Here is a 17,227-nt window from a genome sequence, read left to right on the forward strand (position 1 = left end):
TGCTGACCTTTACAGACAGTACACAACCCACCAGAAATAAGCCTCCCCTCTTGCGCTTGCGCCTTGGAGAACCAACTTCCTTGGGGTGGGGCCGTCACCACATGATGACTCGCTTTCGCATCGGTTTTGCTCAGTAGTGCAGTTTTGCAAGCTGCTAACTGGGATTACACACGCCATCGACTCATCCGACTGGACTACCAGGTCCACAAGATGACGTAAGCCCAATGCTTATACGATGAGCCCCCGGGAACTGAAACTTGGCCACCGCGTTGAGGTAACGGGTAAAAATCTGCAGGGCAAGGTTGCCTATGTGGGACGCACTACTTTCGCCGCCGGACTCTGGTACGGCGTGGTTCTGGACGAGCCGCTGGGCAAAAACAATGGAAGTGTCCACGGCAGCATTTACTTCAAGTGTCCCACAAATTGCGGACTCTTCGTGCGTGCCCAGCAGCTGGTGAGGATTGCCGATTTGCCGCAGGGAGTGGATAATCGAAAAACCGATGAAATGCAACGTGACGGGGCGAGAGCGAAACTTTCACGGCGGAGTGGCGTGGCAAAGTCGGTGGACGAGCAGGTGAGTAATGCTTTCGGGGGTTTAAAGCGGATGTAAAAGTAGAGCTGTTTCCTGTAGGATAACCAGAGGGAGCTGGCGGCCAGCACATCGGGCAAGGCTAAGGCGACTGTTTCTCCTTCATCACCGCAGCATAGGAACAGGAACACTAGGGAGCCGGCCTTAGCAAAGACTTCTGGGAAGTTTTTGGCGGCCCAACAACAACCTTTACAGCTTCCAAAGGTGAGTTGGAGGGATTCGGCTGAATGCAGAAAATATAGGTCAAACAAAACCAATTGACGTTTGAGGGTATACATTTCTAAAATTAAAATTGAGTTCTTACCCTTTAAGCTATAAAGAGCTGAGACCTTACAAGTAATTAAAAACAAAAATATATTTTTTATAAGCATATTCTGTTCATTTTCTACTTTTAAAAATATTTGGTAAAACATTTGATTCTTAATTGTAGTTTAATTTTAATTCCAGAATCCAATGGAGTCTGAAGGCAAATCGCAAGCGGAGGAGGTTTTAGAAACTAGCATGTCTCCCAAGAGGTCATCAGCTAATATGCAATCAAGGGAGATTTCTAAGCAGGAATCCCAGGAGTTTCCACAGGACGCAGGAAAGGAAAATGAGTTAGCCAAGAAGAATGAAGAGCCCCAGAGCAGGGAAGCATCGATCTCAAGACAGGAGCTGACTGCCAATCCGCTCCAGACAAGCACAATCGGAGAGCTGCCTGCACAGAAGGCCAGTGCCCAACTGACACCGCCAATCATGACGTGTAACCAGAGGCGATCCACATCCTACACCCAGTTGAGACCCACAAGGATCAGCCAACCCAAGCCAACCACAGCACAGGCTCAGAGCTCCACGGCGCAGCTCACTTTGGCTATGCCGGTTCCCCTGGCTTTGGCTCCCAAACGCAGCAAGACCAGCATGAGTCCCACGAGCTCGGTTAAACGTGCTGCGCCAGCCGCCTTTGTGGAACCGCGCTTCCTGGAGATCCTGAGGCCTCAGTTTACACCAGGGCCAGCTCTCCGAACTCCCAGCTCGGTCGCGTCGCCTTTGGATAACCCAGAACTTCGTCAACTTAGGGAGGAACTCCAACTGCTGAGGGGGCAAAAGAGCGAGGACAAGCTGAAGCTTCTGGAGCTGGAGCGGATGCGGATACACAACGAGCAACTGATGGAGTTCAAGTCGCAAATCATGACGCAGCAGGTACTGCTCCAAAGGGAACTGCAGAGATCACGGCACGAACTGAGGGAAGCCCACGATGTTTCCTCAAAGTTTAAGAGGGAGTTGGACGAGATAGCTGAGAGCATAGAGCTCCTCACTCTGGACAAAGAAATGGCGGAGGAGCGCATGGAGACCCTGCAAATGGAACTGGAAATGGCTCAGGAAAGAAATGACGAGCTCAGCCTGGACGTGGAGATCCTCAAGGCGGAGCAGGAAGAGCAGCAGGGTCAACGCATCGAGAAGAGTGAGAAGCACACCGGTGTAGGAGTGACTGCGCAATCAGCCGGCGAGTTCCTTCGGCTGGAGCAGTACAACCAACGGCTCCGGGAGACTGTGGTCCGTCTGAGAGACACTCTCGCCCAGGAGAAGCAACTCGGCCAAAGGACGCACAAGGAACTTGAGACCAAGCACTCGGAAATCAACGAGCTGAAAAGCATTAAGGAGTTGCTTAGCAGAAGGGTGGACCACATGGAAGTGCAGCTAATGGATCTGAAAGAGCAGGTAGATGCCTCACTCGGGGCAGAATCCATGGTCACGCAGTTGGCTTCCCTTAAACTGGAGCTGGAGGATCGCGTCAAGCTACTAGAAGATGAGGTTAACGAACTGGAGGCACTGGAACAAATCCAAGAGCAGCTTATTGAAAGCAACCAAGAGCTGGAAACCGACCTGCGCGAGGAAATCGACAAGCTGGGTGGTCAAGTCAAGATTCTGGAGCAGCAGAAGAACGCTGCCATGGAAAGTCTCTACGACCGCGATGTGACCATCATGAAATTCCGGGACCTGGTCAGACAGCTGCAGGAGCAACTCCAGCTCCGGGCAGATGGCACCCTGTCCATCGAGGACTTCAGCAGCGCCAACGAGTCCCAGCAAGAGGAGGGTTCCAATCAGAGTCAGACGGACTATCAGCACATTTTCAGCGTGAGCAAGGCTTACGGCAGGGCGCTGGAGCAGCAGATCAAAACGGTGGAGCTTAGATTGCAGCGACAGCATCTAGAGCACGTCCTGGCCTTCGTGCCCGAGCAGTTCCTTCTGCGCGGCGGGGAACACGATGTGGTACTGGTCATGCTCCTACTAGAGCGGATGAATGAGAAACTGATCATCGTGTGTCAGGCCATCAATGAGAAGTTTCCCACGGCCTGCGAATTTGGTAAGTTTTATTTTTAACTAGATTCTTAAGGGGGAGATACATATAGAAAACAAACAAAATTATATTTTTTTTTTACTTAAATTGGTAGAATAACTCTTTAAAAATGTGTCATGGAAGTTTCACGAAAAAATTCGGAATATTTTGGAACTTATACCAGGCTGACAGCATCCATCTTTCTTGTGCAGTAGATATATTCCATTACTGTAAATGCGTTTTTCTCGAAACCATGTTTTCCTCAGCTGCGGATCGTGTATCTCAAAATGTTTGTAATAAAGTTTTCCACTGTCTGAACCTACTTTATGTAGAAATTTGTACGTTGAATATTTTTTGTAAAGCAAATACAACAAGAACAAGAGAGAACGCTATAGTCGGGTGCCCCGACTATCAGATACCCGTTACTCAGCTAAAGGGAGTGCGAAGGAGATGGAGAAAAACTTTGATCCGCCGTAACTTTTTAACGAATAATCCGATTTAAAAAATTTCTTCTACATTTCGATAGGTATTGATAAACACAATAAAACTGCACTTTTACTTTTCCAAAATATTGAAATTTTTAAAATCGTATATTAGCGATTGTGGGCGTTAGAGGGGGCGTGGCACCCTTTTGAAACAAACTTGCGCTGCGTAGGAACTCCTAGAGTCTGCATGCAAAATGTCAATCTTCTAGCTTTTATAGTTTCCGAGATCTCAGCGTTCATACAGACAGACAGACAGACAGACAGACAGACAGACAGACAGACAGACAGACGGACAGACAGACGGACAGACGGACATGGCTAGATCGACTCGGCTAGTGATCCTGATCAAGAATATATATACTTTATGGGGTCGGAAACGCTTCCTTCTAGCTGTTACATACTTTTGCACGAATCTAATATACCCTTTTACTCTACGAGTAACGGGTATAAAAATATGAAAAAAATGGATTTTTGAATTTTAAAGAGTGCCACCAGAGTTTTTGAGATATTCTATGTAAGTTAGTTTCAGACAGTTTCTACATTATTTTCTAACAAAATAATTTGGTTTCATAAAAATCGGATCTACACAGTGACCTGTGGACGATCCGCAGCTGGCCTACTTTTTTTTAAAAAGGCCTGACAAAAAAATTCTTACGGTCGCCATTTTAAAAGATAAAAAAAATTTTAAAATTGGTTTAAATTATATAAGAACTATGTAATTAACATGCCAAGTTGCAAAGTTTCCGCACCAACCCTTATTGGTTAAAACAAATCACGAAAAACTTGAAAGGTTTGCAGTTCTATATGTATCTCCCCCCTGAATTACTTTATATTCTGATTTCATATTAGGGAATATTAGCTAGTATTAGCAATGCTATTGTTATCGTTGTTGTAAAATAATAATAAGGTTTTTTCATCAACAGGACGCGATGCCATTTTCGAGGGCTACTCCGTGCAGCGCTACATCTTCCGGTCGCAGTGCCTATACTTGCTTAAGAGTCTCCAACTGGTGCTCCAGCAGTTCCGCCACGGACTCAACCATTGCGCCTACGAGCTGTGCACACATGCGGCCATTTACAGAAGCGATCTGGAGACCCAGGAGCAGCAGCTGGACGAGTTTGTGCGGTTGCTTAAGACTGGTCAATTGGACGAGCATTCGAACTGCGAACCGATTCGGCGAGTTCTTCACTATGTTAGTGGACTGCATCAAAATCTGATGCCACCGCAAACGCTTGTGGAGCTCCTGGACGAACAGCAGCTGTACGAAGCCCTGATCGAAGTCTATGAAGCGGGCTTGGATGCCGTGAATGCAAATGCGGGTCTGATGCACACCATTATACAACTGGGCCACGAGCAGACCGCTTCCTTTAATTGCATGCAGTTGCTAATGGAGCAGAGCTGTGCTCAAAAGCAGAAGCTAAAGAAGCTGCAGAGGAAACTGGGAGGTAGCAAAACGGCTTACTGGACGGGAATGCAGTGTGCTCGATACCAGAGGATTCTTGAGGCCAATGAGGCTCTGGGAGCTCTTATCCGACTGCTGGGCTCTACTGCCCGAGAGGCCAGCAGGGACTCCAATGGCGGAATAGCCCACGAAAAGTTGTGGAGGATTCTGGTGCTTAACTACAACAAGTTCGCACCAAGTCAGGAGGGCGAGGAGCCTAGGGAAGTGGACGCCTACAGCCAGCGGTGCATGCAACTGCTGGATGAGCAGTTGGATGAGCTCTTTACCCTGCTGGAGTCTACTGACGTGAATACGGAATACGTGCGCCATGCGACTAGCAACACTTTGCAGGAGCGGGCTGCCCAGGTGAAGCGACACTACGAGGACGTGAAGAACCTGGAGCTAACTGTTGCCGAGCGAGACAAGGAAATCAAAGGCCTCAAGTACATGGCAAAGATGAAGCAGCAGGACTTCTCGGAGCTCCAGGTTCGCAAGGAAATGGCGGAGAAGCAGCTGAGCAAGCAGTGCCACGTGCTAGCCGGATTCGCAGAGGCTGTGGAGCAACTGGAGCAATCGATTTTGGCCAAGGAGGCGGCTCTTGGACAGGCCCTGAATATTCTAGCGGATAAGATATCCATCCTGGAGCAGGCGCAGCAGCACTGGCAGGAGCAGCAGCAGGCGGACAGCGCCTGTGTGACCAGTACCACGATAACTTCCAACCGGGAGATGAACATGCTCCATCAGGCTCTGCGTCAGGAGAGATACCTCAGAGTCCAGTTGCAGGGTCGGGAGATGAGGAAGACCTTCGCCGCCTTGGAACCACTACATGTTCCTCGAACCGAAAGCCAGGACTTGACCAGCATGGAGAGGGACCTCCGCTCGCTAAAGAACCAGTGGCTCCTGGCCCACCTGGAAATGGGTACTGCTGGCAGTCAGCGTCGGTCAGAGATCGAGCTGCAGGGCAGCCGCATGCTGCGACATATCTTCCAGACATATTGCACACATCATCCGTACCGGTCCAAGGACACTGATTTTGGCCTCTTCATTAGCGATGATCTGCGGAGAGCATTCGAGCAAAATTTCTAGTTATACGAATTAGTATTCCAACTGTATTTCGGTCGTAACAAAGGTATATGTGATGCGCGGCTTATATAAAACATAAATATATTAATAATTATTTTTACGAAAGTAGATATTATATACATGCATATATGAAAACTGTACAATTATATAGTTCATTTCGTGTTTATCGGGCAATAAACAAATTTACATTACTTAGACAAATTACACAAAAATTGAGTTCTTGAAATGCCTGAAAGTACCGGGGGAAGGATTTAATTTTCTACATTTATTTGCAGCAATTTAATATCACCCATTATTAACCTGAAAGCATTAACATTTAATCAGAGATTTTCAGTTTTAATCAAGTAACGTGATCTTTTTAAAACTTTTATTCGCATGTTTCGCAATTAGTTACAATAAATGGCAATAAATCTTATTGTTGAGCACCCCCGACTGTGGCGTTCTTAAAAGTCGTTTATTTGAAATTAACATTTTACAAAATATCAATATACAATCCTTTATGTACAAATAGTTGGGCATAATAAGTGGCGCGCATTTTAAGAGGAGAGCAGCGCAAGCTGTTCAATAAAACAAAACGTTTATCACATGAGCACAGTATCGGGGATCCAGAAGAGCGGTATGAGGGGCGGATTTATAGTTGGATATTAGATATATCATGGTAAGATGGCGGCCAGTTGACATCGTTGGTGTTGTGCGTCGTTGTCATTGTGGGGTTTGTATAAATACGTTTAATGTTTAATGAGAAGAAGATTGGATTTGAGGCTATTTACAGTTGCTGAACGAACAAAGATATTTGCGACCTATGAAGAGCTGTGCACGAAAATATTTTATCAAGAAACAGTTACAGTATAATAAATAATCTAGTACCGTAAGAATATTATATACATAAGTATACATTTTATGGTTATTATATTAATAATCCAGTTATCCTAGATTATTTTTAAATTTGTATTCAAAATTCTTATATAGTAAAAATGTCATATCCCAACGTAGAAGACAATACAATAAAAACCAATGAAGCTATAATTAGGTACCTATTAATTTTCCGATTGTTCTTATCTATATGATACTGTAGTCCGAATTTGATCAAACTAAATTCGAAATTCTTATTAATAAAGCTATAATTTTTTAACATTTTTTTTCGAATATTTCTGTGGGAGCTATATGAAATATTCGAATATAATATATAATATATCAAATACTTGTCGGTTCCGGCTGGTTCCGACTTATATTCTAAATGCTATATGCTAAATGCTCCCGATAACTTTAAAACTGAGAGTCTAGTTTGCGTAGAAACGGACAGACAGACAGACAGACGTGCTAGATCAACTCGTTTAGTGATGCTGATCAAGAATATATATACTTTGTAGGGTCGGAAACGTCTCCTTCAACGCTAGATATTTTAAAATTTACTTCAAATATTGAATGATGTTCATTGCTAACTCTAAATTGCTATTTGCAATTAATTACTTTCCATAATTAAAACTTACCTCACGACTTGGCTTCCGTCTGACGCTTGGCCACAATTTTGCCCTGATCGCGACTGTTGATAACCTCGGCGTGGAAGCCAGTCTCCCAGTCGGCGTAGTACTTCACCGTGCGCACATTGCCATCGGGCTCCACCAGGGAGTATTCGCCCTTTACCACGTCACCATCGCGCTCCTCCTTTTGGTGCTTGTTATCTCCCGTGTGGGGATCATTCACAGCGTACTCGAAAGCATAACGAGGATGAGCATCCTGGGAAAACCGGGGGGCCTTTAGTGCCAATATTCATAAGAGATCGTAGCTCACTTACGAAGTGCTCCAGGTGCTTCTCGGGCACCACCTTCAGAACGGCGTGCTGTGCCACGGGTGCCGACTTTAAGTAGGTGGTGGCTGCCACTGGGGCGTGGCTGCTCAGCGCCGGTACACTTGGAGCATAGCGATAAAATCCCGCTCCCAGAGGTCCAATTCCGCCCACTCCGTGCGAGTATCCACTCAGGGAGGAGTCCAGGTGGCCCAGGGAGGCGGAGCCTGGGGCCAGACCAGATCCATGGGATAGCAAACCGTGGTAGGAAAGAGCTGGAGATACCGCTGCGTGACCCAAAGAGATTGCTCCATAGTAGCCGCCACTGGGACCAGCTCCATGTCCTAAATTACCTAGAGGAACGAATTTATTTAGATGGATGTGTAGGCAGGATGGGCAAGGAAAAGTTTATACCCTTTAAATGTTGGGTTCAGTTAAAACAAGAGAGATCGCTATAGTCGGCTATAGCGACTATCAGATTCCCGTTACTCAGCTAAAGGGATTGCGAGGGAGTTGGAGTTATAAAACTTTGATCCGGCATAACTGTTTAACGAATGGAACGATTTGAAAAATTTCTACATGCACGCTGCAATAGAATATGCTTTTGAAGACGAAATGCTTAAATATTTTGCAGAAGCGGACCGAATGAGAATATTTTATTAGGTATATTTATTGAGCCGAATGTACAAGCATTTTTCGTCATAAAATGTGATATCAGAACTTTTGTATGTTGATGATGCGGTTGTCACTTCTTTTTTACCTTGTTACTTTACGAGTAACGGGTATAAATAGTTAGCTGAGTACGGTGTTATATTTAATATTTATTATAATCACATTTTATATATGTATTATTTCAAGTGCCTTATGTTTGCGACTTACCCGCATGGATTCCGTAGGCGGTGCTGCTGGCCAGCTTTCCTCCCAGGGAATAGGCTGGAGCCGTCGTCAACTTGGTCAGGGGGCCGCTGAGCAGTGCTCCGCCGTGTCCATGTCCACTGCCCCCGTACCCGAGACCCACTCCCAGGGGGACCGACGGGCCTGTGCTGATGTGGCTCGCGGCTGGAGCGGCGGCATAGGCGGCCACCTTGGCGATGGCAGGAGCAGCTGAAAGGGCAACTGCGGGCTTGGAGACGTATTGATGCGAAACTGCGCCCGAGCTGTATCCCAAGCCACTTCCTCCGTAGCCAGTGGCCACTTTAGTGGACAAAAGGGGGCCGGAGGCGATGGCATGTCCTCCGGAAATGTGGCCTACAGCTGGAGCCACGTATGTGGCAACTTTGGCTATTGCAGGAGCCGCTGAGATGGCCACCGCCGGCTTGGACACGTACTGGTGGGAGACAGCTCCCGAGCTGTACCCGGAGCCACTTGCTCCATATCCGTGGCCACTGGATATCACAGGGGCCGCTGAATAGGTGGAAATGGCAGGGGCGGCATAGGAGGCTACTTTCGATATTGCAGGTCCAGTCGAGTAGCTCGCAATGGCCGGAGCAGCGTAGGAGGCCACTTTGGCAATGGCTGGGGCACCAATAGCCAGCGCGGGCTTGGATACGTACTGATGGGAGACGGCTCCCGAGCCACTGATTCCGTATCCTGTGGCCACTTTGGCGGGCAAGGCGATGGTCGGAGCAGCAGGTAAATAGGTCTTGGAGAGAACAGGAGCAACCGGAGCCACTGCGATCGCAGGTTTCGAGATGTACTGATGGGAGACGGCACCTCCATGTCCCGAGCCTCCATAGCTGGTGGCGATCTTGGCGAGACTGGGTGCCGAGGAATAGCTAGAAATGGCAGGAGCAGCATAGGTCGCCACTTTGGCAATGGCGGGAGCAGCTGAAATAGCCACCGCTGGCTTGGACACGTACTGATGGGAAACAGCTCCGGAGCTATATCCGGATCCACTTCCCCCGTATCCCGTGGCCACTTTGGTCACCACCGGAGCTGCGGAGTATGTGGATATGGCAGGAGCCGCATAGCTGGCCACCTTGGAGATGGCAGGAGCAGTGGCATAGGTGGAGATGGCCGGGGCAGCATATGTGGCTACCTTGGCGACAGCAGGAGCTGCATGAATGGCCACCGCCGGCTTGGAGACATATTGGTGGGAAACGGCTCCCGATCCGGAGGCTCCGTAGCTCGTGGAGAGCTTGGTGATGGCCGGAGCGGAGGAGTAGGTGGCCACGGCGGGAGCAGCTGCCGGATAGGCAGCCACAATGGGCTTGGAGATGTACTGGTGCGACACATCGGCGGCCTGACTGTAGGAAACCTTGGTCAAAGCAGGAGCAGAGGAGTACGTGGATATGGCAGGAGCCGCATAGCTGGCCACTTTGGAGATGGCAGGAGCAGTGGCATAGGTGGAGATGGCCGGAGCAGCATATGTGGCTACCTTGGCGATTGCAGGAGCTGCAGAAATGGCCACCGCCGGCTTGGAGACATACTGATGGGAGACGGCACCTCCATGGCCCGATCCTCCATAGCTCGTCGCGATTTTCGTGACAGCGGGACCAGATGAGTAGGTGGCAATGGATGGAGCAGCATAGGTCGCCACTTTGGCGATGGCAGGAGCTGCTGAAATGGCCACCGCTGGCTTGGAGACATACTGATGGGAAACGGCACCCGAGCTGTATCCCGACCCGCTTCCTCCGTAGCCGGTAGCCACCTTGGTCACCACTGGAGCTGAGGAGTATGTAGAAATGGCTGGAGCAGCATAGGTCGCAACTTTGGCAATGGCTGGCGCAGCTGAAATGGCCACTGCCGGCTTGGATACGTACTGATGGGACACGGCCCCTGAGCCACTTGCCCCATATCCAGAGCCCGAGGAGTAGGTAGATACAGTGGGAGCTGCGTATGTGGCCACCTTCGAGATGGCCGCACCACTGGAGTAGCTGGAGATGGCAGGAGCAGCATAGCTGGCTACCTTGGCAATCGCTGGAGCGGCAATGGCCACCGCTGGCTTGGAAACATACTGATGGGAAACTGCCCCCGATCCTGAAGCTCCATAGCTCGTGGAGAGCTTGGTGACGGCGGGGGCGGACGAGTAGGTGGCCACCGTTGGAGCAGCATAGGTAGCCACCTTGGCGATCGCTGGCGCTGCGACCAGAGCGGGCTGGGAGATGTACTGGTGGGAAAGAGCTCCGGATGCGGTGCCTCCGTAGCTGGCAGCCACCTTGGTGATCGCCGGGGCAGCCGCTGGATAGGCGGCCACTATGGGCTTCGAGAAGTACTGGTGGGACACATCTGCGGCCTGGCTGTATTTCGTTAGTGACGGAGCATAGCTCGCTGAGTATCCTGTTCCGTGGGCGGAGAGCAGTGTCGAGGTGGTGGCCAACTTAAGAGCGGGGGCTGAGTAGCTGGACACTTTGGCAATCGCCGGCGCCGAGTACGAAAGCGCCGGCGAATAGGTGGCAATCTTAGAGACCCCAGGAGAGACGTGTCCATAGCTGTAGCCAGGAGAGCTGTAGGTCTCCACCTTGGAGTAGCCGGGAGTGGCCTTGGAGTACGTGTAGCCAGGGGAGCTGTAGGTCTCCACCTTGGAGGTCACTGGTGGCGCGTAGTAGGGAATGCTCGAGAGAGCTGGCGAGGAGTAGGTGGCCACCTTGGATACGGCCGGAGTGGCCGAACTGTAACTGTATCCAGGGGAGGTGTACGTGGCCACTTTCGAGATTCCGGGCGATGGTGGCAAGTAGGTGTTGTCCAGCTTGCTGATGGCCGGCGACACCAGGTTCTTGATCTCGATTCCAGATGGCACCACCGTTGCGTACTTGGCGGCTGGCGACTTGTCCGCATAGGTGATTCCCGCTCCTCCGTACTCAGCCGATGGGCTGAACAGGGTCTTCTGCACCGGGGCTATGTACTTGTCGATCTGTGCGATGCCGCCATGCGACAGACCCTCGATTCCGGCCGTTGACTGGTAGGACGCGCCGGAACTTCCCACCGAGGTGTGCAGGAGGTGTCCGTTTTCCGAGTATGTGGAAACCGCAGGGCTCTGGCTGTACTTGGTCACTCCGGGCGAGATGGAGAACTTCACCTCCGCCGGCGGAGGATACGAGTAGCCCGCGGTGGCCGCGTGCACACAGGGCAATATGGGCGGTGCCAGGGTGGGCGAAGGATCCGCCAGAACCACGCTAAGCATGCCCAGAAGGGCAATCAAATGGAGCTGAAACCGAAAGGGTAAAAGTAAGTAGTTAAAGCCAGATTTAGAGCCTCAAGAGTTGTTGGGTTTATTTTCATATGAAAATTTGAAACTAAAAATAAAAGTTTTAGGACCGTGCTCTCATTCGCCTGTTAAATTTAATGAAAGCTTTAAACTCTGATTTCTCAAACAATTTCAAGGCTTAAACCTTACTTTAAGATATTTATTTAAATGATATTTATTAATAACAACCATAATAAGAAAGGGCCCTGATTTGCACGAGTAAACAGGATGTACGTGTATGTAGACATTATCCTTTGTTTTTTTAAATATTAATTCATACTGTTTGATATTAAATATCAAAGAACTAGAATTGTAAAACTATAATGGTAAAAATGTATTTGTATTTAAAACTAAAGCTAAATAAAATAAAACAAGTTTTAGTTGTATAGGTGTCCTGAATTATTTTTTTTTTAAGTAACACCAATTTTAATGAAAATTTATTTGAAATCTTGTAAGGAATATTTTTACTGCGTTATAAATATTAATTCCTGAGCACAATACAAATTTTTTGAATGATTTGGTAAAAACGCTATTTTAAATTGGAACTTCGCACCAACATTTTTTAACAGGATTTCCTTTACAAAATCTAATTTATTATAAATATAAATATATTTATTATTTTTTAAAAGGTTTTTAAAGCAATACGTGTTTAATCTGGAATAATTCAATTTTTTTAATACACGTTTCTGTTTTATAAAAAATGTGAGCATATTGATTAAATTGTGTATTTTAATTAGCACATTTTCTTTCGGCACAAACTTTGAAACGTCCTTTATCAAAGTCCTTTTAAAATGTCTGTAGGTTTTTTTAAATATGTGTTCAAGGACCCACCTTCATATTTTCACTTTTCAAACTCGGCACAGTCAATGGTTGGTATTCGTTTGCAAGGATTCACAAACTTTTTAAAATCTTTATTCAGGTAAACACCATTTGCACTTTTCAAAAAAGAATTCACAAGTTTGCGGTCCTTGATGTTTCGGTTGTAATTTCAATGGATTATCCTTGGGCAGCTCTGAAAATCACAATCAATTGATCTAATTTTGATCTCCGATTTGCTTCAATTTTACTAAGAACGGCTCGGAACGCAACGCAACGTATCGAATCGAATCGAATCGGATCGGAACGATTCGAGATGTAGAGCAGAGCCACGCGGCCGACTGGACTGGACTGTTGGCCAGCCCGGCCCTATAATCGCTTATATACGTTCGGTCAGTTGGCCAACACTCGCGAAAAGCTCGCACGCATGCGCAGCAGCCACGCACCAGTTTGGCGACAAAGCGACAAAAAAGTGTAACTACATGTATAGCAAAATCGAAAAATAAAAATTGATCTAGCTGCAAGGAAAGAGCCAAGTGAGGCACGAATAAGCTGCGACTTTGGCGCGTGCAGATGAAGAATTGATGACTGTTCGACTCCAGCTCTCGTTTCTCGAGGCAGCTTTGTTCTCTCCACGTCGGACTGAAAACTAAAAACTTAAAACTGCGAGCTGGAGACAGAAAACTGCAAGCTGGCGAACTGCAACCTGCCTGGCCAATTGTTTGGCCCCACCTTCGCTCAGAGCCTCAGTTGGTTGCGTTTTATTAGATCATAGTCGCGAACGCCTCGGCTCAAAAATAAACCGATCACAAAATTCGCGTGGTGCATTGTTGGCCGAGTCACTTTTTGCCACAGTTTTATTTCGACTTTTTTAAAGATTTTTTTTGCATACCCGTATGCTTTTAAAGCGACTTAATTTGATTTAGATTTTAATCGCGGCCATTGCGTGTAGCTCTGGAAAAAATAAATGCATACGCAATTTGCTAGGCCCCCAAATCGAAAAAAAGCATAAAAAATCGAAAAATAGAGAGCAATGTATGTAGAAAATAAAACAAGAATTGTGGTATTAATGTCGCTATCAATAAATTTTGCCTGCCTGTATGTGTGCAATCATGCGTGCCATGTGCCTTGGGCCTTGATTGTGCATTAGTTGGCTAAAAGGCGCATTGCCACATCATAATGCGATACAATGTGTAACTAATAGAATAGCCGGGAGATATGGCCAAGTGCTGACTTGTCGGCCATTAAGGTCACTATGCATCGTGTGTCACCCTCTGAGCGAGGGTGGGAAGAAAATGTCGAACAAATGGCCAACCCAATGCGTTAACATGTCTGATAAATCGCCTGGCTGACAAGCGATTTGAAGAAACTTGGTTAAGAATTTCGGGTGAGGCTGAAATCGGTTTTTGGTTCTCAGTGTTGATTTTAACAGCCTAATTTATTATTTCTGTTAAGCCAATTTGCATTGTTGCCAATTAACTAATTAAATAATTACATAATCACCCGTAAATATCATTATTATAAAAGTACTATAAGACCCATTTTTAGCTAATAGTTTTCTAAACTTCACTAACATCAAATAAATAAATAAGGATATATTGAGCTCTTTCAAAACATAGAATATGTATTTTTATTTAAATACTGTTAAATAGAAATATTATACATAATAATAAGTAATAAGTGTTAACTTAAATTAATGTAAACAAATTAAGTTTATTTATTTGTTTATACTCTGGTTAAGAGGTACATAGTACACAAATTTTATTTTATTGTCTTTGTAGGGATCATTGAAATTATTGCCCAAAAGTTTTATTGCCATTTCTCCGACAACTTACACTATATAACAAAACAAACCATAACTGTGCCACTCAAAGCGGCTATTTCTAAACCTTTTTAGCCTTTTTTCCGAGTGCAGACATCGCCCACAAATTTGTTTTTGGCCGCCAGCAATTTCACACAACATGCGGTAAATGCATTTTCACCCATAAGCACAGACCATTGGGCTACCTAAAGTCATAATTTCGAGCAGTTCGATAATCCTGCCGCTTTGGCGCCCGCCCCGCTGGCATCACGCATACGCCACGGTGTGCGCTCGCGCAGCAGAAATGCCAAGCCCGTCGGCCTTTCTCAAAAACACACGCAATACTTACACTTTAGCACTAACTTAACTGGTTCGCGATACACGCAAATGTTTTCTGGGCTTGTAGAATTCTTGGGCGAGATCGGCCGATTATGAATAAACATAAAATCGGCGATTTTATAAATATGTTTGGCAAATTTTGAAGTGTTTACGCAGCGATGTGGTCAACATGGTCGCGCTATTGAAAGACCGACAAACCATCTAGATATAGGATTCGCCGCGAAACAAAGTTGAATGTAAATGATCCGGCTGGGTCGAAAATCAAGATTTTTCAATTAAAAGCCCCAAAGCGAAAGGGGGAGGGTTGCAAAGCGATTTCGTCATGATGCTAAGTAGGCATGGTCGTGAGGCAGCCATGGCCAGCTGTACGAGTATCTGTAACTAGGACTGAAGCTACAGCCACGGCTATACGGCCATATAGCTGGCTCTCTGAGGCCCGCAGATCGTTTCACCAAACTTACGCAACCCGAGCGATCTGTGCGTGTGTGTGACAAATGCGTGGCGAGGCGAACTAAACTCGTCCAGCGATCAGCCTGAAGTAGGTTAAAATTCGCGCAGCTGACTTTTCGGCTTGCGTTTGCAAATGTTGAAAAATTAAAATTCAATCAAATTGCGAAAACCGTTCGCGAAAAGCCCAAAATGAACCAAAAAAGCTGGCCGACAGCTCGAAACATGTTTCATGTTCAATTAACAGCAGTAATACCATCGCAGTCGGACTCGAAGTCGGGAAAATACCAGGAAAAGTCGGGAACATTGGCGGACCTAACGCTTCTCCTGACTTTTCCGATTAAAATCGCATCATGCAACACCCAATCACCCGAAGCTTAATTGGTCCGCCAGGTTTATCGGCCGGCGACGGCTCTCGATCTGGATCGGCATTCTTTAGCGCGATTGCGTGTCTTGGCTTTCCGTTTTTTATGCGATTTTCCTTTTGGTTCGGCCTGGGTTTCTAATTGAAATGTCAACGCGTGTGCTGCTCAATCAATTTTCCAGCCAGCCATTTATGGTTGCTTTTATTTCGGCAAAACTTCGCCTAGATTTCACATCGGTAATCGTCTGGCCAAGAGTTTGTTTTGCCTTTTTTCCAGCTGGGTGTTTTTAATTGATTTGGCCGGCATGCAGTGTCATTCGCGAGTCAGGGACAATGTGGCAGCGGTGGCAGCTTGATGGCTGCCAGAGACCAAGTGGCAGACTTCAGACGCGGCGGACAGCTAATTAAATGCGGTCATAAGGTGCGTTTATTCGATAGAAGTTATTAATTGGTTCCATTGGGACCGAGTCCTGTTTGAAAATGTCATATTCATCCTAGTTTTATGAGCCACAAAAATTAAAAATATAATAAGTATTCCTTGTTAACGTTGGGAACAAAAAAAAATAAAAATCAAATAAATTTATAAAAATTAAAATAATTAGTAATATACCATACATTCTTGTCTAAAAATGTATTTACTATTATACAAATGGGAAACAATTATACTTCAAAATTAATAAATTAGTTTCAGTATCTACGGCTGCCTATCCCTGTTTGTATAGTTTTTAGATTTAATGAAATAGTGTTTAAATAAATAAATTTTATGAGTTTCAAATTCCTATTATAATTTGATCAATAGTGAAATGATCATAAACCAACCTTACCAACCAACCAACGTACCTGATAAAAAAGGATTCAAGTATAAAACATCCAGTATTTGTACTTGCCAATCTAGAAACATTTAAAACTTAAGAAATAAATACAAAATATTTAAAAAAAAATTGCTTTAAAAATGTAATTTATGATGCAGCTACAAAAATAAGGTTTTTTTAAGAAGGAAAAGAAAAGTTTTACCTATCTATTAAACCTATATTTTTTTATTTACTATTAATATTGATATATTTACTCGAATATTGGGAATACAAGAAGAAACAAATATTGAATGAAGCTATATTTGAAACTCGATTGAATAATGGCGAAGGTGATAAGCCGGATGTAATTGTGAACGACTAGCAGTAAACAAATCTATTTATAAAGCATACCGTCAGGGGCGATTTGATTTAAAAGTTGCTGGCCTATAGAAGGTTGCATAGATATATATTTCAGAATGTTTATACTGGGCTCCGATAAACAACTGCTGAATCTACCCCCTTTGCAGTCGGCTCGAGTGTCATAAACATTTGTCATAATTAACACAGATTAGGCATTTGGCATTCTTAATGAACGCTCTGCTGCACTGGCTCTCCCACCAGCGAATGCCTAACCCCTCTGCTAATCCAATTTAGTTAATCTCATGCATAACTAGTTCGACCACAGATCGAGTATTCTAATTACCGGTGCGATTTTGATTTCGATTTTGATTTCAAATTCAAATTCGATTGCGAGTACCAGATTGAAAACTCGCACTTTTTGT

General features: G+C 45.7%; 2 protein-coding genes across 3 annotated transcripts; one reads left to right on the top strand and one right to left on the bottom strand.

The window, feature by feature from the left end:
- Positions 1 to 120: 120 nt before the first annotated feature.
- Dred (Dctn1-related) lies at positions 121 to 6,127 on the top strand. The gene is made up of 4 exons (XM_017142594.3): positions 121 to 574; positions 632 to 793; positions 1,037 to 2,933; positions 4,315 to 6,127. Exons 1-4 carry the CDS (start codon positions 236 to 238, stop codon positions 5,916 to 5,918), a joined length of 4,002 nt encoding a protein of 1,333 aa, XP_016998083.2. The 5' UTR covers positions 121 to 235; the 3' UTR covers positions 5,919 to 6,127.
- A 222-nt stretch (positions 6,128 to 6,349) lies between these two features.
- Cpr76Bd (Cuticular protein 76Bd) lies at positions 6,350 to 13,037 on the bottom strand. Of its 2 annotated transcripts, XM_044392587.2 has the most exons (6): positions 12,982 to 13,032; positions 12,719 to 12,899; positions 8,581 to 11,848; positions 7,711 to 8,054; positions 7,406 to 7,652; positions 6,350 to 6,725 (listed from the first exon to the last, which is right to left on the bottom strand). In XM_044392587.2, the coding sequence occupies exons 2-5, from the start codon at positions 12,722 to 12,724 to the stop codon at positions 7,407 to 7,409; spliced, it is 3,864 nt and encodes a 1,287-aa protein (XP_044248522.1). In that variant the 5' UTR covers positions 12,725 to 12,899; positions 12,982 to 13,032; the 3' UTR covers positions 6,350 to 6,725; position 7,406. The 2 variants fall into 2 exon arrangements, with proteins under 2 accessions (XP_044248522.1, XP_070070680.1); XM_070214579.1 differs by having other exon boundaries at positions 6,350 to 6,472; positions 12,719 to 13,037.
- Between the last annotated feature and the right edge of the window lie 4,190 nt (positions 13,038 to 17,227).

This window comes from Drosophila takahashii, chromosome 3L, assembly GCF_030179915.1.
Source record: "Drosophila takahashii strain IR98-3 E-12201 chromosome 3L, DtakHiC1v2, whole genome shotgun sequence".
In the NCBI taxonomy this organism is placed as follows: Eukaryota; Metazoa; Arthropoda; class Insecta; order Diptera; family Drosophilidae; genus Drosophila; species Drosophila takahashii.

What these genes read in the sequence shown, in the direction of transcription:
- Dred (XM_017142594.3), top strand. Translation starts at nt 236, where the DNA reads ATGAGCCCCCGGGAACTGAAACTTGGCCACCGCGTTGAGGTAACGGGT. An exon ending in CAAAGTCGGTGGACGAGCAG is followed by an intron (nt 575 to 631) that starts GTGAGTAATGCT and finishes TGTTTCCTGTAG; the next exon opens with GATAACCAGAGGGAGCTGGC. An exon ending in AACCTTTACAGCTTCCAAAG is followed by an intron (nt 794 to 1,036) that starts GTGAGTTGGAGG and finishes TTTTAATTCCAG; the next exon opens with AATCCAATGGAGTCTGAAGG.
- Cpr76Bd (XM_070214579.1), bottom strand. An exon ending in CGCCTACGGAATCCATGCGG is followed by an intron (nt 8,055 to 8,580) that starts GTAAGTCGCAAA and finishes TCGTTCCTCTAG; the next exon opens with GTAATTTAGGACATGGAGCT. An exon ending in AGAAGCACCTGGAGCACTTC is followed by an intron (nt 7,653 to 7,710) that starts GTAAGTGAGCTA and finishes CGGTTTTCCCAG; the next exon opens with GATGCTCATCCTCGTTATGC.